Source organism: Pundamilia nyererei, unplaced genomic scaffold, assembly GCF_000239375.1.
Source record: "Pundamilia nyererei isolate P.nyererei 1_Seehausen unplaced genomic scaffold, PunNye1.0 scaffold00120, whole genome shotgun sequence".
Lineage (NCBI taxonomy): Eukaryota > Metazoa > Chordata > Actinopteri > Cichliformes > Cichlidae > Pundamilia > Pundamilia nyererei.
The window spans coordinates 148,425-173,587 of NW_005187521.1; the positions used below are offsets into that span (position 1 = coordinate 148,425).

The window sequence follows — 25,163 nt, forward strand, 5'->3', positions numbered from 1 at the left end:
ATATTTTGGCAAACCATTAAACCATTCTCAGCTTTGTAACTATATGCTGTATGAGCACGAATCAGTTTGCAGTTTCTTCCCAATAACTCTCCATTCGCCGAGTCCACGGCCACTAGTGCAACGTTTCAGAGCGTCCCATTACGACTATAACGCCACCTAACGGTAGATGATAGTCTTCACAGCCTGCTCGATACACTTCATATGGTCAAATAGCTGTCGGGGATTTCGAAATTCTACACAGTCAGTTCTGACTTTTGCGTTTGTCAGAACTCCGCGTACTGTATTTTCCACAAGTTTATTTTATTCTCCACGAGAAAAATTAGGCTGAGTTTTCAACATACATTTTTTTGTGCAAGAATCAAAGAAACGTGACAAATAAGAACATAAAGCCTATATCAAATTATGTCTGTTCCTCTTGGTGGTTTGTTTTTCAGTACCTGCACAAGAAGCCCTTCAGTAGAAAGGCATGTCTCGCAAGAGTCCGTTTGTTTCCCGAATATATGTTTGGTCAAAACTGGTGTAGCCGAATTAGTATCATTAGTCATCTTTACAATACATTATGGTGAGTAAAAAGCACAGCTGTAAACAAATGGACAGATGCCGTCTCACGAACAGACACTAGCAAAACAATGAGGTTCATAAAATACATTTATGAAACCCTAATCAGAGCCCTAGCTTGCTCTTGTTCTCAGTTACACAGGTTTCATTCCCTAAGAGAAACTTAAGAAGAAAAAAACGCGGAAAGAAATGGTTATTCGTTTTTAAATTCACCACCCTCTACATATTTTTTTGTTTGAAATGGCTTTTAGAAGAGATATGCGAAAGTTTGAGAATCAAGCGTTTCTTTTCGTGAACAACAAACTCAATTTCCCATAGTGCTCCAATTACGATGCGTGTCACTCCTACGTCACAGCTACTTCCTTCCGCTTCTTCCCATCTCTCCACCGCCAGCTGCGTGGTTTAGCGGCGGTAGCTAATTGAGCACATATTCTCTTTTTTCACTCCAGCATCTAAACTAGCTTGGACTAATAGCTAATACAATGTCATACCACGACGAAGAGGATGTAAGTACACATTTACTCCTTCAGACATTTGTACGTTTTGACTGCAATAACAATGGCACACTGTTAGCTAGGTAGCTGTGTAGCTAGCTCGACTCCACCGGCATAGTATAACAGTGGCTTCAATGAGTTAGTGTGATATAAATTTACTCTTAAACCCTGCTTTAAGACAATGCAACCAAAAAAGTAGCTAATTGTCTGTAACTCTTTTTAGTGCATTTTTATTATTATAAAATATCACTATATAATCGATCAGGTGGTCGTTTCTCGCTGGGCAGATCAATATCAGATGCTGTAGCTGTATCAGTAACAAATGCCTGATTGCTTTGTTTCCTTACAGTACGATCCTTACTCCTACACAAACGACTACGATCTGCACACTGGTAAGTATACAAATAACCATCCCTTTTATACTCATACTATCTATTTTTACAGATACAATCCTCTTGTTTAGTCAGTCACACAACATAAGTAACTTTTAGAGCAGATTAAAGGATGTTCTTTTAATTTTCCTTGCAGGTGACCCTAAAGCAGACCTTGCCTACGAGAGGCAGTATGAGCAGCAGACCTACCATGTCATCCCAGAGGTGATCAAGAACTTTCTTCAGTATTTCCACAAAACCATCTCTGACTTGATTGACCAGAAGGTTTATGAGCTGCAGTCCAACCGGGTGTCTAGTGAGAGCATTGAGCAGAAGATCTATGAGATCCAGGACGTCTATGAAAACAGGTAAATTTAACTCTGTGCACATAACTCTCACACCGTGCATGATCAATATGCTGACTTTTTCATGCTCTTACCTATTAAGCTGGAACAAGTTGACTGACCGTTTCTTCAAGACCTCTCCCTGGCCAGAGGCTGAGGCCATCGCATCACTTGTTGGCAATGGTGAGAGCGTTATCCATTACTTGTTCTACTTTTGATTTTGTATGGATAGTATCATTTTTATTCTTTATTGTTTGAGTGTGATTTAAAAAAAAAAAAGATAAACTTGCACCACTTAAGATTATTATTATTTATTTTATATATTTAAGAGTTTTAGGCCTCCTTTGTGTGGTTCAGTGGAGATGTTTCATGTTGTTTTTGTCTCTTGTGTTTTGCAGATGCCGTGTTTCTCATTCTCTACAAAGAACTCTATTACAGACACATCTACGCTAAAGTCAGCGTGAGTAGCTGCTAAATATGAACAGTCGTCTGTGTCTTTTTTATCACTGTCCAAAAAACTTTCTAGAATTTGGTTGGAAAAAATATTTTCTGTATAATCAGGGTGGACCAACTTTGGACCAGAGATTTGAGTCCTACTACAATTACTGCAACCTCTTCAACTACATTCTCAGTAAGGAGCACACATTGTCCATACATTTCCTCTGATCCGTTAGTGCAAGAACAGCAGCTATATGAGATCATTGTTGACTCTAAACAGATGCTGATGGGCCGGCCCCCTTGGAGCTGCCAAACCAGTGGCTCTGGGACATCATTGATGAGTTTATCTACCAGGTACATTACAGTGTTTTTAGAGTGCATGCTCAACAATCAATAAGATCCAAATAAAGAAAAGGGCTGATAGCTGTTGTTGTTAATGTTATCATTGCTTTAAGCACCAGATAGGTGACATATTAATGAAGATATTCATGGTCTTTAATGATCATTAGTCCACGTGGCTAGAAAGCATATTTAAAATCCACCAACAAACATCTCTTCCACCTTCAGTTTCAGTCGTTCAGTCAGTACCGCTGTAAGACAGCCAAAAAGTCTGAGGAGGAAATTGAGTTCCTGAGGAGCAACCCGAAGATCTGGAACGTCCACAGTGTCCTCAATGTTCTCCACTCCCTGGTGGACAAGAGCAACATCAACCGTCAGCTTGAGGTCTACACAAGTGGAGGTAAAGAAGAGTGTTTTTATGATATTTATAGAAACAATGGACTATTCATAGAAACCTAATTATTTTAAAATCTTGAATTATGTCAATTTAAGGCTTTAGAGTCCAGGACTGTATAGGTCGTGAACATGTTATGTGTTCTTGTAATGCAGGAGACCCAGAAAGCGTGGCTGGAGAATATGGACGTCACTCCCTGTACAAGATGTTGGGTTACTTCAGCTTGGTCGGGCTTTTGAGGCTTCACTCTCTGCTTGGTGACTATTACCAGGCCATCAAAGTCCTGGAGAACATTGAGCTCAATAAGAAGGTACGACCTTATTTAAGACCTCATGTAGAGAGAGGTCTGGTCTGCTCCCACTAGTGATGATGAGCGCTGGGATTGAGTGTCAATATGGAAATGTGTTGTTGGTGTTGTTTCTTCTTGTCCTAGAAGGATTGATACAATGCTGACAGATACTGATGTTTTTAATTTAAAACAAACAAACGATATTCTCCGAGGATTCTTGTGATAATTTGACTCGACACAGTTTCTGCTTTATCAGTCTTTATGCTCATGAAATTTAATGTGGGCAAAGTGAAGTTGCAGTAAAAAAGAAGGAACTCATTAATTTACCTGACACATTAACAATGAATAACTATTATAATACTTTATAAAGTAAATACATAATTCACAGTTCTCAGTTCTTCAGTAGCACGGAGTCATATAATTCATTTCATCTCAGAGTTTAAAGTTTCTATTAAATCAACCTTTGTAGCAACAAATAAAGTTTGGCTGATCTGTTGAAATTAAACATTAAAAATTGAAACTGCTCATTTTCTCTGTAATTCATATTTCTGCACATTTTTTTTCTCCCTGTCTTTCAGAGTATGTACTCGCGTGTTCCAGAGTGCCAAATCACCACATATTACTATGTGGGTTTTGCCTACCTTATGATGAGGCGCTACCAGGATGCCATTCGAGTCTTTGCTAACATCCTGCTCTATATCCAGAGAACAAGAAACATGTTCCAGAGGTCAACGTATAAATATGAGATGGTCAGTAACAGCAGTGGTTTTATTGTCTTATCTTTAGCTGTAGGTTCTTTTACTTATGTCTGTACAGAACGTGGTGAGAGAACTTCAGACAGCAACATTTGGGATGCGCTGATTTTCTTTAAAATGCTTTGACACGTGAATAATAATCAGGCACTCTCATTGTGTTGGATGATCAAACAGTATTATGTTTGGAACAGGTGTCATAATACCTGTATGTTTTCTTCAGATTAACAAACAAAATGAGCAGATGCACGGCCTGCTGGCTATCGCTCTGACCATGTACCCGATGCGCATCGACGAGAGCATCCACACCCAGCTGAGGGAGAAGTACGGAGATAAGATGCTCCGCATGCAAAAGGGGTAAGACCTACACTCACTGCCTAGCTTTACAACATATTTGTTTAAGTTGTGAGTCAGTCCTTTTCTGTTTTACTGTTATGATTTTGTATTATGTAGAATGTTATATAAAGTGTGGAGCTTTGCTTATGGGATATGGAATCAGTAATGTATGACTTTATTAGCATTTGTGCTCGTAGCCTCAAACATTTCTTTTGATGCAAATGTTACTTTTACCATCTCAGAGATCTGCAGGTGTTCGAGGAGCTGTTCAGCTTTGCCTGTCCCAAGTTCTTGTCACCTGTAGTGCCAAACTACGACAACGTCCACCCAAACTACCACAAAGAACCTTTTCAACAGCAGTTGAAGGTCTTTGCTGAGGAGGTGCAGCAGCAGGCCCAGCTCTCCACCATTCGAAGGTGAGTCCCCCAACTTGTGAGTATGTGGAGGTTGTAGTTTTACCTGTAAAAGCTGGAGTAATGTACAAAAATATCCTGAATCTCCTCCAAACGTTTTGCCACACTTTACATATTTAAATCCTTTACATGAACTATTAGATTGTGTCTGAGTGCTTATACATGTCATCTAAGTCACAATATGTCATCGTAGCTTCTTGAAGCTGTACACCACCATGCCAGTAGCCAAGCTGGCCGGATTTCTGGACATGACAGAGCAGGAGTTCCGCATTCAGCTGCTCGTCTTCAAACACAAGATGAAGAATCTGGTGTGGACCAGCGGCATCTCAGCGCTGGACGGAGAGTTCCAGTCTGCATCTGAGGTCGACTTTTACATTGACAAGGTGAACATCTTTTAAATGAAAGTGCTCTTTTTGATGTTTCTGTGCTGCTGTTTAAATAGCATGTCACAGGGCTGGATGGCTCTGGGGAATGCCTCAGGTGTTTAGTTTGGGTAAAATTAAGCATAAGATTTAAATTAAGTTTTACAGAAGTTAGATATGTGGATGTGGCTTGTTGTACTTTATATTTGATGGCATTTTCCCCACAGGACATGATCCACATTGCCGACACCAAAGTCGCTCGTCGGTATGGAGACTTTTTCATCAGACAGATCCACAAGTTTGAGGAGGTAAGCAATCGTCCATAATGCCTCTGAATGGGGAAAATATTTAAAATGTTTCAGATGCTAACTATTACAAGGTGTAACAATCTATTTTGAATATTAAAAGTTTGGAAATTAAACAGTTGTCTCTAATATTAAAATTAAAAACATCACCTGCTACTTTGGTTTGCCCCGCACTGAAAAGATTTTGAATACAGGACTAATGATCACTTCTTGTGTCCCTACAGTTGAACAGGACTCTGAAGAAGATGTCAACCACTGCTACCACTGTGACATCAGGAACCGCTACAGGCCGATGAGACATCACATCACGTCTTCTAATGCCTCCTTCCAGTTTTTTGACAGCTATTATTAATGAAAAATTTTCTATGTAATCTAATAACAATAAAAGGATGGATTGGAGTGCAAACTAATTACTTGTATGTTTTTGCTCCCTAATACCAGGTGTGTTCCACTAGGAGGCAGTATTTACCACCTCACCACAGTTGCTAAGTCTTCTTTTGTAGTGTTATGTTCCCACTTAAGCTTTTGTTTGCGGGTAGAACAGACGTCAACTGTGAGGTAACTGGGGGACTAATATTTAGGTTTATTAATGTTTATTTTCAGATTCCCAGGCTTTTTGTTCCTGCCTGAGCTCGTTCTGCTGCATCAGACACCAGACATATTGGCAACATCTATTGAGGTCAGAGGCCATTGCATAAGTCTTTTTATTACCACAGACCATCCCACAACATTTCCCAACACAGATCTCAGGGCTGGTGACAAAAATGACAAAGAAATAAAAACTTACAAAATGGGAATATAAAAAATCATTATTTTTTAAAACACACCACTCATCAGAAACAGCATTAGTTGTCCTGCAAAGGAAAACAGAACGACATGTCACCATAGCACAAAATACACATACTCCAAACATCCAAAGTTGTTCCCTACCGATTTTGGTAAGCCAGCATATTTTTTTTTCTTCAAAAATATCTTTTAATTCCGTCACATATTCTAGAAAATAAAAAAATAAAGCAAACATTGCTCATTGGAGCATGACTTTTACTCCCTCAGGTGGCAGTGTAAAGTCTCTGGGCACAATGCCTTCTTTATGTCTATAAAATGGGATAATTCATAGTTTCCCCCATTTATAAGTCTTTATCAAGGCTTTCTCTAACTGCCCTTAATATCAAAGATTTATTTACTCCCTGTAACCCCAGTACCAGATAACAGTCATCCTTCATCCACCATGTTCATCATTTAAGAAGTCTTCCTCTTCTTATGCAGGTTCTTGCTTTAACTGTGACTGACACAGTTATGCTCTTAAAAGTGAGCTGGACTAGAGTCTGAATGTTCTCTGCTGCTCTTCAGACGATCAAAAAGAGCTCAGGCCTCCTCATCCCTTTGTGTGAGGCGAAAACGCCACTCCGTGAGCATCACTGGGAAAATACAGAGGTTCCCCTGTATCCATAAAGTGTTCATCAATAAAGTCCCAACAACAACATCTAATATCTCATTCAACACAGACATAGGCATCTTTCAATAAGGAAAAATATCAGCGTGATAAGGAATTGTTATTGTCTCAGTCTCCCATTGACGGCCATCCGCTGGTCTGAGTGTGTGTAGCATCATTTTTATTCTATTTATTTATTTTGAGCGTGTGTGTGCGTTTGTGTGAGTGTCTGCAGTCCAGGCATGCCTTCAAAAAGTTTAGTGAGAACGAGGCACCTTCTGACGATTTTAAGGTCGTGGTTCAACAAGCTTCTCCCACAGGGAGGCTTAGTCCCTCTTTTCCACTCAGCTCTTCAAATAAAAGTTGATGAAACCAGTTTTTTTTTTTCTGTCTCGCTGAAGGAAAGTGTCGAGCTTGTCACTTTCCTTTATTAATATGTTTTCTTTTTAAATAAACCATCTCTTGACAAAATCCAACATGGGACCGTTTCCAATGCAAGATCCACCGACGCTGACCCAGTGCTGCGTTCGTCCTTTATCGGGATGTCTCAATGATGCACTGACGTTCGATGATGATGTTCCCTAGACTACACACACTGCTCCTCCAGTCCTTCCCAAACTTATCAGGGTGGCGGTGTGAAGGCACAAGGACACACACACACACACACACACACGAGTCGTGGTTTGCTCTCAGACCAGCGAGGCCTCGGCTAGTCATAACTCTGTGATCTCCAGCGGACTCTCAGACAGGGTGTCCCCATCCTTGTGGCGGTGCATCGGGGTGGACTTTGCAGACTCTGTACGGGCGTTGCGCTCAGAGTACAACACCCCATCAGAATTTAGTGCCTCCAGAGAACGTGCCAGGGCCCGCTGGTCGTCCTCAGGCAGGCTGTTGAGGTCAGACGTGAGGAGCGTGCCTGTGCTGCCGTGGACCACGTGCACACCCTCAGACCCTTTCAACTCCACAGGAAGCTTGTGCTTGAAACGGAGAGTGCCCCGACCTCCACCCATACCCAGATGCTCATCGTCCTCGTCATCCAAATCGCTCTGGATCAGCTGTTAAAGGAGGACAGGAGAGGAGAGGGAGAGTGAATGAAGCTGCTAGCTATTAATGCTGGGATTAAAATGCATTAGGTTGACAAAGAAATAGCTTTGACAAGGTGCTAGAAAGGAGTAAATCAGTGGAATGAAACAGAAGTGAAATTAGTAGGTCACTGGAAGAAAAACACTTGAAACAAATAATCAGCAAATTTTAAACTCTGTTTGACCTGAAGTCTGGTTCACAGTACACGAGAAAGGAGAACCAGCAGGAAGGAATCACGTCAGAGTACTCAGACAAGCTGTCAGAAAGGGAACTGAGAGAAACAGAAGACCATTCTCCAGCAGACAGGAACACCTTCAGCAGGTGCAGAGAGCTCGTCCGTTTTTTGTAGCCCACCTCAGTGACAGATGAGATGTCTCCTTCGGTTGTGGATGCTGTGACAAGCCGTGCTGCAAAGAGCTTTTTCAGTCTCAGGTAGTCGTCCAGGACCACCTTGAGCAGGGAACCCTGACAGGATGGCAGTCATGATCAAACATAGTATGTAACACCATCCACCTTTGCACACCCGCGCTGTCACAGGACAGATAAATAAGAATCCAGAGCAGGAAGGCCTATCCCTGAAGGCACGTTAAAAGCCTATAATAGAGTCCTCAGGGTCTGCCTCTATATTTTATACTCAGGACCTCCTCCACTTCTTAAAAACAGGGGAAGGCTTGAGTTCTGGGACAAGAAACTGTCCCGACAATTATGAGATGGATGGAGCAAAAATAAAAAAGAAAGTATGCGCATGTGTGAGCGCATTACTCCTGGTCTCACCTTGATAGGGCCCTCTCTCATGATATGGCCCAGTTTAGCAATGTTGTCGTACTCCTGAATTGCTGCCCTCAAGTAACGATCATCCTCAGGTTTCGCTTGAGGCTCTCGACCAAATGTGCCCTGTGAGAACAAATGGTGAAAACGTTATGGTAGAGTATTTCATGGTAAACGATACAAACTCCCATATTCTACATCTGAGTATTAAAACACATAGCAAAATTGTATCTATTAATATACTCGGGGTGTTGTTGAGAAATACAAATGGATGTTGGTACTGACGTGAGTGCGTGCGGGGCTGTTCCACAGGTCAGTTATCTCACTCAGGTTCTCAGGCAGGTCATCCTCATGGTCAGCCTGAGCAGCCAGCTCAAGGTTGCGACAGAATGGGTCCAGCCACACTGGATTGGCCCTGCAGAAGCATTAAATCCATCAGTGAGAGGTTATACAAAGGACCTTGCCTTTGAAGACATCAAAATAAGCTTCAAGGAAATGGTTAATTCAAATGAACTTCCTGATCTATGGAGAAAGGAAAGAAATGATTGGATTATGTGTCTCTTTTCTCATAATTTGTTGTGCTATAGAAATGCTGAGGATACCTAATTATGGTGAAAACAACTCAAATAGTCATGACAATGCAGTTAACTATGATTTTTACAACTATTTTGTCTGTAAGCTAATTATAAAGCTAATGTGCAGTTAGCTTAGTTTGATATAATGACACTGGAAACAGCTAGCCCGGAGCTATGCAGAGATAACACTTACTTACACTTAACACTTACTAATTAACATGTTAGTCTTGCTGTCACACGTTAAAACAACACTTTACGGTTTTGTGGGTAATTAAAATCCGATAATATTTCTTGGGGTTGCAGGACGATGATTTTTAACTTTCAACTTTTTAGGTTGTTCACTAGTTTTGTATACTGGTCTTTTTATTTTCGTGAGCATTTTGGAGCATTTAATTCTTGTTATAATTTAGTCCTTGGATTTTAATTTGTTCCCTCTTGTAGCTTAAGATTAAGTTAAAACGTTTAGTTATGGCGCTTACTTCCTGTTTTATTTTGATAAAATCTAGTGGTGTCTAGTGTTTAGTTTTACTTCCCCTCCTGTATCACTGTATTGTCAAGTGTCTTGTCTCCCTCCTGTGCCCTGCTCTTCTTCTGTCCTTTGTTGCAGTGTCTGTTAACCTCCTCTGTTATATTATTAATAAATACACTTATTAAGCATTTATTTGTTTATTGTTTTCTAAGTCAAGGAGAGGCATGCCTGAAAAAACAGAAGTTGTCAAAAAACAAAAATCAAGTGAGACTTTGAAAAAACAGAACTTGTCAAAAAACAAACATCAAGTGAGAACTTTGTTGTAAGTGAGAACTTCTTGTAAATAATGTTAGCCAGTAAAATGTAAAAATAAAGCTATTATCTTACCCCTCAAAGGAGTACTTGTTAGTGTTGGGCATGTCCAGGATATCCATTAGTCCCTGGTTTCCTGTGAGGTAGAGGAAAGTTCAATGTAATGGAAAAACAGCTTTGAGTTAACTGATATTTGTACTGTACATCAGCAGATAGCAAAGTCATTTCCTGATCAACAGATAAAGGGACCGTCCCATCAGTCGAGCTGCTTCTCACCTGTTGATCCTGCGACAATTGCTTTCAACTTCCTCTCATGTCTGCGTCAAACAAAAAGACACATTATGAGATCATAAACATGTTGATCAGCTGCTCAGACTGGTAGCGTGACTGAGCGAGTTTCAAACAATGTAAACAAATGTGCCTTAATACAAAATTCTTACACTCTGCGATAATGCCAATTCATTGTGACAAACAAAATCCCCGCAAAGCACAGCAGCACAGCCAAGATAATGATGACCAGCTGTGAAAGAGAAAAAGAAAGACACCTTAAAAGCACCAAAACCAAATAACATCTGCAGCAGGCTGGAGACTTCCAGAGTTGGCAGCTTTGCACACCTGCAGAGTAGAGATGTCGTCTGGCAGTTTGTCCCCAACAGCTGGCTGGACGTCCACAACATTGTATTTTCTGAACAGGTTTCTCAGCTGCTCTTTGTTTTCATCGATCATCTGAATAACCCTGGAAAGTATTAAAAACAGGAAATCGGTTCAGAATGTGTAGTCCTTATATAAAAAAGGCCTTATTGCACTGGCCTTATTATTCCTAGTGTATGTGAATCAAAGTGCAACCACGCTGCTTTGGAGCGCTAGTGCATACACGACCTTTCAACGTCTAGGATGGTGTTGGTCTGATTGTTGACAACGTGGATGAGCATATCAGTCTGAACATAGCTCACTCTGCCCTTCTTGTCCACATGAAACTGAAAAAAAGGGTCAAAGATGTCAGATATCTACACACTGCAAACAAATCAAAGCATTTCTCTAAGAAAGCCTAACCTGTATGTCATCTAAATTGACAATAGCACCGGTGATGTTGGAGAGCAGGTTGATGAAATCTTCCTGGTTTGCACGAACAAAATCGGGAATCTCATTGAAGACTATCTTGACCCTCTGGTCATCCCGGAGAATATAGATATTCACATTAGTTGTTGTGCTGTGTCCAGCAAAATCACATGCCAAAATCTCAAGCTGAAAGTAGCCGGGATTAAAGGCTGTGAAGAGATCGTAAGTGCGGATGATGCCATCTGTCAAACCTGGGGAAATCAAGGGACAGCATTGTTTCTGTGTAAGAAATTTGCTTCACTCGGGAGCAAAAAGACTTTTGTAACTGTATGTACACCAGTACAACTGAAACCATGCAGAAAAGATCTGAAAATAGGCGGTGGTTTAAGTAACTTTCTCTGCGTCTGCGTGGGAAAATGGTTACGGGAAGCAAAATGTTCATGTGTGAGAACGCTGTTACTATTTGTTAACTCGGTTTTATTGAAGCCATTTCAATTCCTATAATTTGTTTGCAAACGAGTTCAAAGTCTGAACTTACTCATTTGTGACAGAGTCGTCCTTATCTTTTAAAACAATATGTGAACAGTTTTTCATCAAGTTTTTATTATGAGATATTTGACATCTGCACTTACTTTAAATCTCTCGCCATTGCTACACAGTGTTTTTGCCCTCTAGAATTCCGAAATACTTGTTGTGCAAGTTTCTTAAATTTATTTTTTCTCACAGGTCAAAATGTACCCAAGATTAAAATACAATGCATTTTGGTTCTCCCTTCAGAGGATTTGCATTACAGCAATGCATTATAGAAACGCACCGATGATGAACATATTGCCAACATCCTCACTGCCGTTGCTCTGTGAGTGGAAGTAGCGGATCGTAACAATGTGGTACTGGACCACGCTGTTGTTGCCTATATCATTATCTATAGCCACCAACTTGATAAGCTCTGAGCCCACTTTGGCGTTTGCTGCAACTCCTAAAACAAGAAAGAAATGTATAAAGTAAATGTCGGCATCACATAGTCCATCATACAGATTTATGCAGGAAAGCAGGTTACCTGCAGTGTACTCTGTCTTCATGAAGCGTGGTGTCTGGTCATTGATGTCTTCCAGTTCAATCCGGACATCCAGCAGACTGGGGTCTTGAGCCGGATCCAGAGCTTTAGCCCGTAATGACCTCTGACCCCTGGGGGGAGTCCAGCTCTTGTTGCTGGAAGCCTTGATTATGATGGAGTAGACTGGGATCTCCTCTCGGTCCAGATCTTTGAGCACTTTTAACTCTCCATCTAGACTCAAGCCAAAGTTTCCATCGCTGTTTCCTCCTTCAGGAAGAGACACATTTGGCCACATTAAACACTGAAGCTTCAAAGAGCGAACAAAGACAGCTAGATCCATACAAATGTCTTCATTATTCTCAAGCTTTTGAAGTACAAGGACTTTCATATGGCCACACAATAGAGATACAATAAGTTGAGAAAAACTTGTTTTATAATCTTCCTAAATTCAAGACTTTGGCTACATCAGTTATTGAACTGACTGAGAAAAAAAATCACAATTAACAGCAAAAACATGCTACTGTGTGTAAAGCACCGAGTGACCTGCAATAAAGTAGTAGACGATTGCATTGGAGCCCTCATCGGCGTCCACAGCTCTGGTTATGTTGCCCACAGTGGTTCCTGGAGGGGAGTGCTCAGGCACTGTCAGCTTCTGGTAAGGCAAGCCACCACGCTGGGAAGGGCACACACACACAGACCATGGGAAAATATTACATAAAAACACATGAACACAATCTCTTATGTACAGATGACCACATTTATGATGTATTCCTAGATCTGTGTGCTCACAGGCGGTTTGAGGAAGACAGGCTCATTGTCGTCGATGTCCGACAGCGCCACCTGCAGAGGCTGTGTGGTCTCATAAGGCACTGGCTGGCCCATGTCACGGGCCACAATAATAAGCTGAGAGAAGAGTTTGCACAGGGTTAGCGTCACATACCTACAATTACACCAACTGAAAACACAAACAAACTCTGGTGACTCACGCTAAGCAAGGCCTGCTTCTCTCGGTCAAGCTTTGCAGTAGTAGTAATGACTCCAGTCACGGCATCAATGTGAAAGTTTTCCCAGTCTCTGTTACCGGCTCCCGTCTGCAGGAAGGCATAGCGCACTTCTCCATTGAGCCCCTCATCAGCATCTGTAGCATGCACTTCATACACCACCAGTTCTGGACGTTGTTCCTGTACAGAGCAAAGAAGGGCAGTGAGTGTTTGTGTGACGTGAACTAAATAACCTATCTATATTATTCAAATGCAAGAAATCTGTGGTTTATAAGAGGTTTCTATATTGTGATATGGTATGATGTCTCTCAGTTGGAAGATAAACAACTCTTGAAAGACCACAACCAAACCACAATAAGGGTTATTTTATTAGAGCCACTTATGATACTGATGGAGTGTCAGACAAATATGACTAATCCACATGAAATACATTTTATTAGCAGTGTATTTAAAAGGAAGTAAAAGTATAAGTTCAACTCTTCACAGTAAAACCAGTGACTCATTTCTTTTGAGCATTATAGTAGCACTAGAGTAAAGAAATCAGGACATGTATATCCTTGCACAACAGAAGCGTACGGCAAAAGCACATGCTGACAACGATGACTTAAAGAAGGCTGTAAATGCAGATAGTACCTCTAAGATATGGATGATAGTTCCATTGGCTGGCCTAACAAACACAGGTCTGTTGTCATTGACATCTATGACTATGATGATCAGGTCTGCTGTGCCCCATAAGGGGGGACGCCCCTGGTCTGTAGCCACCACAGTCAGGTTGAAACGTTCCGACGACTGAAGCAGACGTCGAGATCGCACCAGTCCTGTGTTTGGATCCAGGGAGAACGCATCTGAAAAAGCGCAAGAGAAGACAAAGTTGTGATACGATTCTCTTTCCACCAATTATACAAGTGATTAAAAAGTAAAGTGTGGATATTTATTGGAAGAATTCAAGCTGTACCTAAGGTAGTAACTTTTAATTCAAAGCATAGTTCATTGAAAAGATTTAGTCATGTGACCCTATTGAGGATTTTATTGCATCTTGCGTTTTCATACCTGAATGGGGTCCTAACATGTTGTAGAGTACTGCACCATTCTCGCCTTCATCCAGGTCAGTAGCCTTTATTGTTATCACGGAAGTACCACTGGGCTCATTCTCAAACACACTGGTGTTGTACACTCGCTCTGAGAAGCGCGGCCGAAAGTCGTTGATATCGAGAACAGTCACCAGGACCTGATTTGACACATTATAATGCAAAAGGATATTAGGGATAGTATTAGCTTGGGCTTTAAGATCTGCAGAGTTTAGCTCAGCACGCAGTTAAAACAATAGTTCAAATTATAAAAATTATATATATATTATAAGATAAGCATTGGCTTCAAATTCATAGATTCTCCTGGTCGACACCCTTAATAAGTATTTGATCAAGTGTTTGCATGATTTGCTATTTTTTGACTTTGACAACACAACTTGTAAAATTGGCCTATTTCTCATTTCCATAAGGGTTCAATGAATCACCCAAATTCTAAAGACATATTTACAATATTGTTTATGTGTAAACCAAATATTTTTGCCATCACAAACTACGATTTCTACCTGGACAGAGTTCTCTCGTCTCTTGTTTGGACTGTCGCCGGGATTGTCTCGGGCGACAGCTGTTAAAGTGTAGTGATCCTTTGTCTCTCTGTCTAGAGGGGACAGGATGTAGATCTCTCCCTAACGCAGAAGAGAAAGAATGATGAGGGGAAGAAGTAAAAGTGTTGACTGGGAGAACATATAGTTGACTCTGTGTTTATGACAGAACAGAAGTCAAATACGGTCAAATATGTACTGTAGATATTTTTAGATCCTTTTGCATAAACTTGTGTTTCCTGGTAGTATGCTCCTCAGTCCTGCCAGGAGAGATAACACAGTAAAACACTCCTCACTACTCAATAAATGTTTATTTTTTTCCCCAGAGGACAGAAATTCCACATTTTCAGTGGAACCTGCTGTTCAAAGGTTATGGATTGCTTCGCTTTAACCTTTCCACTAAAATCTCACACAGTGGAATGTTACATTTACTGTAACTACTCTGAGATGTTTTTGTTACACTTTAAGCAAAGCTTTGTCATTTTGGATTTTCTAGGAAATGCTAAAACAAAACTCTAATTGCAGAAACAAAAATAAAGCAATTTTATTTACACTAGATCAGATTTTGCTGGTGTATGAGTTCACTTACAGTAGATGGTCTGATTCCAAACTTGCCCTCTCCATCTACCAGGCTGTACTCAATCACTGCAAAGAGGCCAGAATCAGCATCTGTAGCACGGACGCGAACTATGGTGGTGCCTAAGTCTACATTCTCAAACACAGGCTCCTACAAACAAGAAAAAAAGAACAAAAAAACACTCATGCAGTACAATGCTTGATGACATTGCAAGGCAAGCTCATTTTTACAGTTAATACACTGGTGGCAGTTTACTGTGGTGAATTAATTTCATGGATTTTGTGTGCTCTTATTCATAATTTAATGACTTTGTTATTTCTCGGTTTGCTGTGTTTTGTCCTTTTCGGGCTCACGTGCGCTGGTACTTTATTTAATTTAGACATAGATGTAACTAATGACACTAATAACACTGGCATCCTGAGGCTTGTACTTCTCCTGCAGTAGGCTCTTAAAATCTCCACAAATATCAAGTTTAAGCAGTGATCACAGAGAATATAGAAACATTTTAAGCAACAGTCCTACACAAATTTGCTTCAATTGTGTTCGTGTTTCTTAACATCCTCTTTAATACCTGATATGACGGTTGTACAAAGACAGGGTTGTTGTCGTTGACATCTACAATACGCAGATAAACTGGCAGCTCAGCAATCTTGGGAGGAGTGCCGTGGTCCTGAGCACGAATTGTAAAATTCAGCCATTGAACCTGCTCAAAATCCACCGTCTGGTTGGCTACGATCTTACCTAGAAAAAATGGTATCACAATGATAGTCACGGTCACCATTCATATACTATAGCCTGTGTTTAGATTTTAAATTTGCATGACAACAAGTACGGAAAAGTATAATATAAACACAATTACAATAAAAACAAGTCAAATAAAAAAATAAAGCTAGTAAATAGTAGCTTGTAAATCTCATAAACCCATATTTTCACAGAACAGAACATAGAAAACTTATTTAAACTGAGAAAATGTACCAGTTTAAGAGAAATAGTTTCTTATTTTGTTCTGTAGCTTATGAGACATTCAAAGTGTTTGCAATTTTAAATTAAGGAATATTATTCTGAAATCCTTTTACAGATGCAGTTTTTTTTGCCTCTGCCCTCTTTACTTCTGAGTTTACTCTCAGTTTACTTCATTAGTTGCAAAATGTTTCAAAATGTGGCACGACCCCAAGTTCTTTGAGACATGTCAAATTCAAAATGAGCTAATATTTTTCATTAAATATAAAAAATATTTCAGTTCAAACATGTGTTTTTGTTGTATACTGTGAATAAAATAAGATTAGCAAATCATTGCATTCTGTTTTATTTGATGTTCCAAGTAACAGCATCTTAAATGAAAGCAAATCTAAAACTGGTGCATGCTGCGTTTGTTGACAGCCAACGACAGCCCACCAACTGAAGGGTCCTCCAGTCTAACGTATCCCCCTCGAGGCAAGTGAAGCAGTTGGTAGATGATCTGGCCATTGGGACCCTTGTCTGGATCTACAGCTGACACTGACAACAGCGTTGTGCCTGGCTGAGCTCCTTCTAAAATCTTCTCTGTGAAGTTAGTCACTCCAAAAGGCCGGAAACGAGGAGCATTGTCATTTACATCCAACACGTTGATGGTTAATCTTGCTGTAGAGGAGATCATGATATGAGAGATAAGTGGAAACTACTTAGGAAGTCACTTATAATAAACTGAAGGTTAAAGAGTCACTTACCATTGGGAACACTGCCTGACCTGTCAATAACATCGCTGGCATTGTCATGTACAGACACAATGATCTCAAATGTAGCTACCAGCTCTCTGTTGAGAGGGTTGCGTACAAATACCGCGCCTGAAAGTCCATATAAAGACACACAAAAGACCTGATATAGCCGGTATCCATCATCATTACTCAAAGTAAAGCTTTTTAGATCTAAACATACAACGCGGTAGAAATATATGTCTCACCTGTGTGTAGATCAATCCCAAAGGACTCCTGGAGCCCATCCACTGGGTTGTTCCCATCATCCTTTGCCTCCACGGAAATAATGTAATACTCCAGCCGCGGATGCAGATCAGGGTCCTCGGCAGTCAGCGTGGCTACCACCACACCGGGTGGAGTGGACTCATTGACGTTTATCACGGTTACAGGCTGTATAAAACGTGGCCGTGAGTCGTTGACATCATCCAGGATAACAGTCAGGGTGGCCGTGCCAGACAAAGGGGGTGTGCCGCGGTCAGTTGCTATGATGACAAGACGGTAGGATCCGCGCTCCTCTCTGTCAAGCGTGGTGTTGCCCACTAAGACAGCGCCAGACAGCGCTTCGACCACAAAGCGGTCCTCTGCGCCACTTTCCAACCGATACGTCAGCCATCCGTTAGAGCCAGAGTCAGCATCGGTGGCAGACAGTTGAGTCACCACAACACCTGGAAGAGACAAAGTAATGACTGGAGAGCAAATATACACACACACACACACACACACACACACACATTGTGATCAGGTATCACTACACCGAAGACAAAAAGCCCCTAAACCTCATACAGTGGAGGGGTAATACTTTTGTTTCAACGTCCCTCCTCCCATCCCACTCACTGACCCAGATCATAGAAACAAAGCAATGCACACACCAGTCGGGCTGTTTTCAGGAAGTCGAACGCTGAAACTGGACGGGCTAAAGACAGGAGGGTTGTCATTTTGATCCAGGATGGTAACTGTGAGAGGTACGCTGTTGTTTAAACCTCCTATGTCCTCCGCAACCAGAAACAGCTCTACACGAGGCTCCTGAAATGCCTCTCGGTCCAACTTTGCTCCCTGGCGCACAAGTATCACACCTGGAGGGAGATACAGACTTTACCATCACACTTTTTAAAAAAAGAAATCTTCTTTCTTGTTACTGGAGAGTCACAATGTTACCAGTATCAGCATCTACGGTGAAGAGGTCCACCCTGGGTCCCAGCAGGCGGTACTTCACCACAGCATTACGTCCAATGTCTTTATCCTCAGCTAGAACTGGTCCATTTAAAACTGTTACAGTGGTTCCTACAAGACAGACAGAGATGTCAGGAATGAGGAAAAAGCTGTCCTCCCAATTTAAATCAATATGTGGTAAAAAGAAAAGTCATCTTAATTATTACACACTGAAAATTATTCACGTAAAATTCTTTGCTTTTCTTCTTTAAAAAGTAGTCCTTGTTTGGGGATAGATTTAGGCTTGTCACTTATGCTAACTTTAGTCTCACATTGATCATCAGTCCTTACAAGGTAAAGGACTTTTGGAAGAAGTCTTCTGTACTGTCCCCAGGTCACGTGTTTTTTATTTGTGTTTTGAACAAATGTATTTTGTGTATCTGAAGTGTATTTATAATACAAGGCTATTTGTAAATCACTCGACAAAGCGAAAAAAAAAGCCTTTGCTGAACACGAACTGTGTGTAAACAGATTCAGGAAGTGGGTTAGACAGTGCTACAGACCATGTTGCTCTGCCATGCAGTTATAGGTTGCAAAGGTAGACACACACACACACCCACACACACACGGATGCTACCTGCAGCAGAGTTTTCTGTGATTTCAGCCCTGTAGCTGCTCCTGGTAAACACAGGCCTATTGTCATTCTCATCCAAAATGGTGATAACCAAGAAGTCTGAATCCTGGTGTGTGGGACAAAAGATTCATGGCAAGAAAATGCTTAGAAGACTGTGTGACACAGCAAGCAAGAGACAAATATAGGTCAGTCAACCTGCAAACGAATATAGAGATATCAGACGTCAGATCAGACAGATTTTGCACTACTTTGTTGCATGCACTAATGGACTGCATTCAGACTCTTAGCGGTTCACATCTCTGCAGGCAAGAAGAACAGTTTCACACCTTTTCCCACAGATGCATGGTGCGTTTAAAGAAAACCTCACAACTGCAGTTTGATGAACTACGTTACTCTCGCTTTAAGTAAAAAGACCACATATGAACACGATGCAGGAAGTAAAGTATCAAAAAACAGGTGGGACATAGGTATAAACAGAAGTGTCTTATAACTCTTAAAGTATCAAAATTATGTAACTTTCAAAGATGAACTTCATTTGAACTCACGTACCACTGTACCTAGTAGAGCAAAATGGGCATAGAAAACCTTAGATTGAAAGTTTTTCTATTTTTCTTACAGGAATCCACCGTTTGCACTTTGCACTTTTTACATTATATAACTTTTATAGTTGTGATCAAAGGTTTATATACAGTCATCATGGGCATGAATGTCATGGTAAATTTGTCACCATACAACTGAGTGGCGGGTGTGTCGGGGCTGGCGGTGTTCTTCCTGGGTCCACCTTGAGGCGGAGTCAGGCAATCTCCTTCACCTCCCTCAGTGGATTTCCTCCACTATCACTGCCTCCACCCTGCCCACTGAAGCTCTGGATTCCCTGCCACAAAACCATTCACTTGGGTTCACGACGACGCCTCCCAATTGGAAAACCGCTCTGATCCAAGTAAGCAGCCACACCTACTGAATCACTCCTCAGATTTCCTGCCTCACTTTGCCTCATTGTCTCTGTTCTCCTTGTGCCCTGGAGGAGACTGTAATCCTGTTCTGGTTAAACCAGTCATCTGTGCCCATCTTCCGCTCCTGTGTTTCCCTAAGAAGTCTCCCCTCCACCTCACTGACGCACATCTTCCCCATATTGTACATATTCATGTAAATAGTTGTTTAATATCTTGTGGGCTTGTTGTGGGTTTTGGTGTTTGTAAATGGCTTTGATATCACTGAATAAATCAAGTGTAAATTCATCGCTGAGCTTACTGAGTCTGCTTTTGGGTCCTTTCCCTCAAGCTGGCCTCCAGGTCACCTTATGATAAACATGGGCTTTTAAACTTTTAAAACTTCGAAGTTTTCTTTTTCCAGTACAGCATGCATACATGCTTTTGGTAGACATCAACAAGCTTTTGCATAACTTAGGCTGATATTTGACCATTCTCCTTGGTAAATTTGGTAAAATTCATATACTTTAGTTGGTTTCCTGGCACATGCTAGTTTTAAGCATGGGGTTAAGGTTGGGGCTTTAGGAACACCAATCAAAAAGCTTAACGTTTACTGCTTTATCGACTGGAAAACCAGTTTTGATGTGTGTTTGGATCATTTTCCTGTTGTAGCACCCAGCTGTGTCAAGTTTCAAACATCAAGCTGCTGATTTCAGGTGAAGTTGATGATGTCTCGTCTGGCCATAAAATCTATTCTCCAGAAGGCATTTGGCTTGTCCATGTGAGTCAGAACTCACCACCAACACAACGCAGAAGCTGGCCGCCCCTCCCAGAGCCTGGTTCTGTTGCAGTTTTCCTGTTAAAAGAGTTTCTCCTTTCCACTGTCATCAAATGCTTGCTCGTAGGCGTGTCTGATTGTTGGGTTTTCTCTCTGTTATGGTGGGCATCTGTTATTGTACACTATAAATCAACTTGAGGTCACTGTTGTTGTGATTTAGGGCTATATTACCCATTTGTGCCTTGTTCATCGTTCAAACTAAAGCAATCACCCAGAGTTTGAAGGGCTCATTTACATTTCATTCACATTATGGCAAGTGCTTTCGTGAAACAACTATTTGTGCATAACCTAAAAACCACGCTTGCAGTTAAATTCCTGAGATAAGCTGCAAAGACACACTATTTTATTTGCAGGCAGATGGGTTCATTGGTCTCTCTGTGAAACTGTCAGGGTGGTAGCATGCAAACACTTGCAACAAATGCACACAGGAGAGTGAGCTTACCCTACGAGCGATGCGGGGATTCTCGGGGTTGTCTTTGACGGTGATGGTGAGCGTGTATTCAGCTACTCGCTCTCTGTCTAGTGGTCTGTTGACCTGGACGACACCAGTCTGTGATACAAACAAGAGACATATTTCACCCTTATCTTAAAAAAAAAGACAAATTCATATCCTGTCACATAAGCTTTTTATTTATAGTCTATACACAGCTAATGTATATAGCAGGACTGCAGATTAAAGGGAGCCTGAACATTTTCATAGGTTAAACTAAACTGATAAACTGATCTGGGACTAAATCTAGAAGCACTTGGATGCTTCTTTATCTTCCACCACCTGCTCCACCTTTTTCAGCCTAAACCCCACCACCCAGTTCTCTCACTGTGTCATTGATGTAGAAGGCTCCATCCTGGTTGCCAGCAGTGATGTTATAAGTGAGCAGTGCGTTGCGTCCGCTGTCTGCATCTTGCGCCCGGACTCTGGCCACAGACGTGTGTACTGACGCGCCTTCACTTACACTTGTGTTGTAAGGCAGGTTAAGGAGGACCGGGTCGTTATCATTGATATCGAGAACATAAACCCCCACCAGCACCTGAAAAAAATAAGAGCCACCTTTAAAAAATAAAGGCATTCAGTTCAAGCTGGCTGAACAGCTATTAATAAACCCATAAAAACAAGACTTTATTATGATTTTTTATATTGTGGGTTATGTGACATAAAGAGATTAAAAAAACTACAGCAGTCATTCAGGTGATATATAGTATCCTACATGTGGTTAATGTGTATAGTAAGCAAATAATAGAACTAAGCCACATTTAACACACAGTAACAGACATGGCAGAGTGTGTGGGTGCTTATGTGTGAAAGCGTGGCCCACCGAGCTGTTGCGAGACGGGGTTCCCAGATCTCGGGCTGTGACAGTGATGTTATAGAAGGCAGTGGTCTCTCTGTCGAGCTCTACATCCTTTCTCACTCGAAGCTCACCCTCCACTGGGGAAACCATGAACTCGTCTGACAGAAAAACATATAAGAGAGTGGAGATGCATATCAGTGTAGAAGGGGGTGTTCCTAGGCTTCTTATGTGACGTTATCTAAAGGTTCTCTACTTCACTAAAGGTGAAAAATGTCCCAGACCTTCACAGGACGCTGGGGATGTCCCTGAAACGCCCTGCCTCGGTTGTGAAAATGCTGCACGTCCCTTTTATACGACTATAAAATTTGGTTACCTAATAGTCAGGTTACAATGTTGCAAGGACATTTTGGACATGTTTCCAGGAAGTGTTACGAGACGGTGCCCTTCACAATAACTGTAATGTTCTCAGGATGTTCAGAGATGTTTTGAGGGATTTCATAACAGTTTACCGTCACCACAGCAAATCAGTCTGATACGAACTTTGGAAATCTCCACCGGTGATGCTGTACTCCACTTTGCCGTTGAGCCCGGAGTCTTCATCCCTGGCTCGGAGCGTCCACACCCGAGGCCCTGGCTGACCTTCAGTAACTTCAAAAGGTCCCTCGTAGGCTCTGGGAAATGTGGGTGTCACGTCGTTTATATCCAGGACGTTCACCAACACCTAAAGAGGGGACAGGAGGGGAGAGTCAAATGAGAGCTGGTACACAGACAAAGGCGATCCTCGATAAAATGCAGAATGCATGTGGGAGGATTTCTATGTGTGTGTTATTCTGTAAATATAAATATGAGTGTTCGTCATCACTGTTGTGCTAGATGTCAGGCGAAGAGCAGGTTTTGGACACTGGTCCGTAGCTGTGACCACCAGCGCATAATGTCCGTTGCTGATCTCAAAGTCCAGCTCCTTCACAGCGGTAATTCTCCCCTAAATAAACACAGCATTAACAGAAGGTTAACATTTTTCTGCTGCTGCTTGTGACGCTTCAGCATAACTGCTCTTATGTCTCACCGTGATGCTGTTGATGTTAAAAGTCTGGATCAGGTTGCCTGAAGCGATGGCATATCGCAAGGTGCCGTTCAAACCCTCATCTGGGTCAATGGCCGTTACCGTAGCGATGGTGGCACCCACTGTCTCCGGTCCCTCGCTCAGCACTGTGACGTACTCCTCTTCGGGGAACTCCGGGGCGTTATCGTTCTCATCCACAATACGAACGTAGATGGTGGTTGAGGTCTGAATTACACACAGAGAAACACAGAAAAGCATTCACAGCTGCATGCTCTGTTTAGAGTGATTTTATTTGTGTGAATGACAAAAAAACGATTAACTTGTGGCAACTGAGGCTGCAAGGGACTCTCAATATGAGTTCATACTTCTTTTGTATTGAAATTACAATGAAACTACAATGAGTTATCATCAGTTGGGCGTGCAAAGGTCAACAACACAACAAAACACTTGTGATGCTCTCATGTGACACCGGATATTCAGCATTCACTTTATATGAAGGAATAATAAAACAAATAAATAAAAACAGGTGCATTGTTTGCTGAAAGAATATCTTGTGAGAACCAAAACTGCAAAATCATGAAAGTGAGCCATAAAGCCCAGCCTGTTCCAACTCATTTCTGGTTGTTCAGATCTTGACACATCAGCAGAAGTAAAGGTATCACTGCAAGAGATAAAGGTCATGCAAGTTCCTGCTCCACCAGTTCCCCAACCAGTGCTGCAATAAGAACGAGCGACTAACCTGGCCCTTCAGGCTGGGGGGGTTAAATTCGTCATTCGAATTTTATAATGCTCCAAAAACAAAACCCACCAAGTGATAACCTGAATATCACCACAGCTTTGTTTACTCTAAATAGTTTTTGGCAAAATCAAAAAAAAAAGAAAAGACGTCAGTAAAACTTTCAAGGCCCAAAGGTGAAGTGCGATCGTTTTTCACAGGAAGATCAGTTTACTTGTAAAAGAGCTCTCTTACTGTCACGTTTATGTTTTGTGTCCTCGTGATGCCACTGGGGTCATCTCAGTCTTAATCCCAGTTTGCTACAAACTGGATACTGAGCATTCGCAATAAACATTATTGAGATTTATCAGAAATATATTCTACCACTCCAAAACACGTCTTCCGGCCTGCAGACTATCACAGACTAAACGTCTAGATATTTCTAGACATACCTAACTAGAAGTAAAATCTTACAAGTCAGCAGACATTTCCTGATATTGTGACGTCTCACAGATATAGTGGTCAGATATGCACCAGTCTGAAAATGTCCGTTAACAGAACAAGCTCATTTAGAAACAGTTTAATCACATAATTAGGGTTTGTTTTCTCCACCAAAAGACTCCAGCACCCTCAACACTATGTGCAACACATGTCGAGTCAACATATGTCTTGATGGTCATTTGCTAACTACCGTGCGAAAGCTAACAATAATATAAACAATGACTGAGCGAGCTGATAAGGTAATACTTTGGTGCGATTACAGTATGCAGATGTAAAAGCCTGCAGGCTGCCCCCAAAAATGTGATGATGCAACATTTTAAACTTTGCACCACTGAAAACAGCTCAAACTCTTTTAATATAAGTCTAACAGACAGGAACACAAAAATAAATATATACATAATTTTTAAATCCCTAAACATTTATATCAATATTGCCGTTAAAAAACAAACTAGTATCTGTGAGGCTCTTTTTGCGAGAAAGGATAGTGGGTGGGTCACTGAGAGCGAGAGAGAGAGAAAGGGAAACAATGAGGAGGAGCGAATAAGGGACTGTCACGCTGCTTCACAACTCAGAGAAGCTGGAGAGACAAGGGACGATAAACCTCCCCAACTGTTCTGGAGTAAAGTTCAGACAAGTCGCCTAGTTTTAGACTGAATGGGAAGAAAGTTGAACAAAGGCTACTTGTAGATCTAGTTGAAAGCCAAATGTTGTTTATCCGGACAGCCATGGAATGGGTCTCACTCCGTCGCTCATCAGTCTGGGGAAAGAAGTTCGTGTTTTGGTCGCTTTTGCTTTGCATAGCTGGAGGTAAGCACACACGGCCATCCTTTTAAGACTCGCTTAACTGGCTGATCCGGGCGTGTATGAACTTGTCAGTTGTGTTGTTTAGTGAGCGGCTAGTTGACTGGAGTGACAGATGGATTTTCTGTTTTAGAAAAGTCACCTGTCACACACTGATAT

At 41.4% G+C, this 25,163-nt stretch overlaps 3 protein-coding genes across 4 annotated transcripts in view; 2 read left to right on the forward strand and 1 right to left on the reverse strand.

Annotated features, from left to right (window-relative positions):
- The first annotated feature begins 907 nt into the window (after nucleotides 1-907).
- On the forward strand, nucleotides 908-5,805 carry eif3s6ip (eukaryotic translation initiation factor 3, subunit 6 interacting protein). Its single transcript, XM_005742365.1, has 15 exons — nucleotides 908-1,064; nucleotides 1,402-1,444; nucleotides 1,581-1,791; nucleotides 1,871-1,950; nucleotides 2,166-2,227; nucleotides 2,329-2,398; nucleotides 2,486-2,559; nucleotides 2,773-2,944; nucleotides 3,094-3,248; nucleotides 3,806-3,976; nucleotides 4,203-4,336; nucleotides 4,558-4,731; nucleotides 4,922-5,111; nucleotides 5,318-5,398; nucleotides 5,620-5,805. Exons 1-15 carry the CDS (start codon nucleotides 1,041-1,043, stop codon nucleotides 5,689-5,691), a joined length of 1,713 nt encoding a protein of 570 aa, XP_005742422.1. The 5' UTR covers nucleotides 908-1,040; the 3' UTR covers nucleotides 5,692-5,805.
- Nucleotides 5,806-6,234: 429 nt separating this feature from the next.
- cdh23 (cadherin-related 23) overlaps nucleotides 6,235-25,163 on the reverse strand; it is a 194,363-nt gene continuing 175,434 nt past the window's right edge. The window contains exons 38-69 of one of the 2 annotated variants that reach the window (XM_013913213.1): nucleotides 22,991-23,212; nucleotides 22,787-22,906; nucleotides 22,465-22,645; nucleotides 21,949-22,082; nucleotides 21,454-21,663; nucleotides 21,078-21,185; nucleotides 18,872-18,974; nucleotides 18,241-18,366; nucleotides 17,955-18,158; nucleotides 17,292-17,750; nucleotides 17,059-17,175; nucleotides 16,748-16,972; nucleotides 15,924-16,093; nucleotides 15,365-15,502; nucleotides 14,740-14,859; nucleotides 14,199-14,376; nucleotides 13,782-13,993; nucleotides 13,134-13,328; nucleotides 12,937-13,050; nucleotides 12,691-12,820; nucleotides 12,151-12,414; nucleotides 11,908-12,069; nucleotides 11,088-11,344; nucleotides 10,914-11,011; nucleotides 10,650-10,770; nucleotides 10,475-10,554; nucleotides 10,311-10,351; nucleotides 10,110-10,170; nucleotides 8,964-9,093; nucleotides 8,685-8,804; nucleotides 8,265-8,375; nucleotides 6,235-7,882 (exon numbers count right to left, since the gene is read on the reverse strand). In XM_013913213.1, coding sequence (XP_013768667.1) covers nucleotides 7,541-7,882; nucleotides 8,265-8,375; nucleotides 8,685-8,804; nucleotides 8,964-9,093; nucleotides 10,110-10,170; nucleotides 10,311-10,351; nucleotides 10,475-10,554; nucleotides 10,650-10,770; nucleotides 10,914-11,011; nucleotides 11,088-11,344; nucleotides 11,908-12,069; nucleotides 12,151-12,414; nucleotides 12,691-12,820; nucleotides 12,937-13,050; nucleotides 13,134-13,328; nucleotides 13,782-13,993; nucleotides 14,199-14,376; nucleotides 14,740-14,859; nucleotides 15,365-15,502; nucleotides 15,924-16,093; nucleotides 16,748-16,972; nucleotides 17,059-17,175; nucleotides 17,292-17,750; nucleotides 17,955-18,158; nucleotides 18,241-18,366; nucleotides 18,872-18,974; nucleotides 21,078-21,185; nucleotides 21,454-21,663; nucleotides 21,949-22,082; nucleotides 22,465-22,645; nucleotides 22,787-22,906; nucleotides 22,991-23,212 — 5,253 coding nt within the window. In that variant the 3' untranslated portion in view covers nucleotides 6,235-7,540. The remainder of the gene's footprint in view (nucleotides 7,883-8,264; nucleotides 8,376-8,684; nucleotides 8,805-8,963; nucleotides 9,094-10,109; nucleotides 10,171-10,310; nucleotides 10,352-10,474; nucleotides 10,555-10,649; nucleotides 10,771-10,913; nucleotides 11,012-11,087; nucleotides 11,345-11,907; nucleotides 12,070-12,150; nucleotides 12,415-12,690; nucleotides 12,821-12,936; nucleotides 13,051-13,133; nucleotides 13,329-13,781; nucleotides 13,994-14,198; nucleotides 14,377-14,739; nucleotides 14,860-15,364; nucleotides 15,503-15,923; nucleotides 16,094-16,747; nucleotides 16,973-17,058; nucleotides 17,176-17,291; nucleotides 17,751-17,954; nucleotides 18,159-18,240; nucleotides 18,367-18,871; nucleotides 18,975-21,077; nucleotides 21,186-21,453; nucleotides 21,664-21,948; nucleotides 22,083-22,464; nucleotides 22,646-22,786; nucleotides 22,907-22,990; nucleotides 23,213-25,163) is intronic. The other variant, XM_013913214.1, reaches the window with a different exon arrangement.
- Nucleotides 24,764-25,163, forward strand: part of vsir (V-set immunoregulatory receptor) — a 12,037-nt gene continuing 11,637 nt past the window's right edge. Inside the window, exon 1 of the mRNA XM_005742367.1 lies at nucleotides 24,764-25,010. Within this exon, the coding sequence (XP_005742424.1) occupies nucleotides 24,908-25,010 (103 nt within the window). The 5' untranslated portion in view covers nucleotides 24,764-24,907. The remainder of the gene's footprint in view (nucleotides 25,011-25,163) is intronic.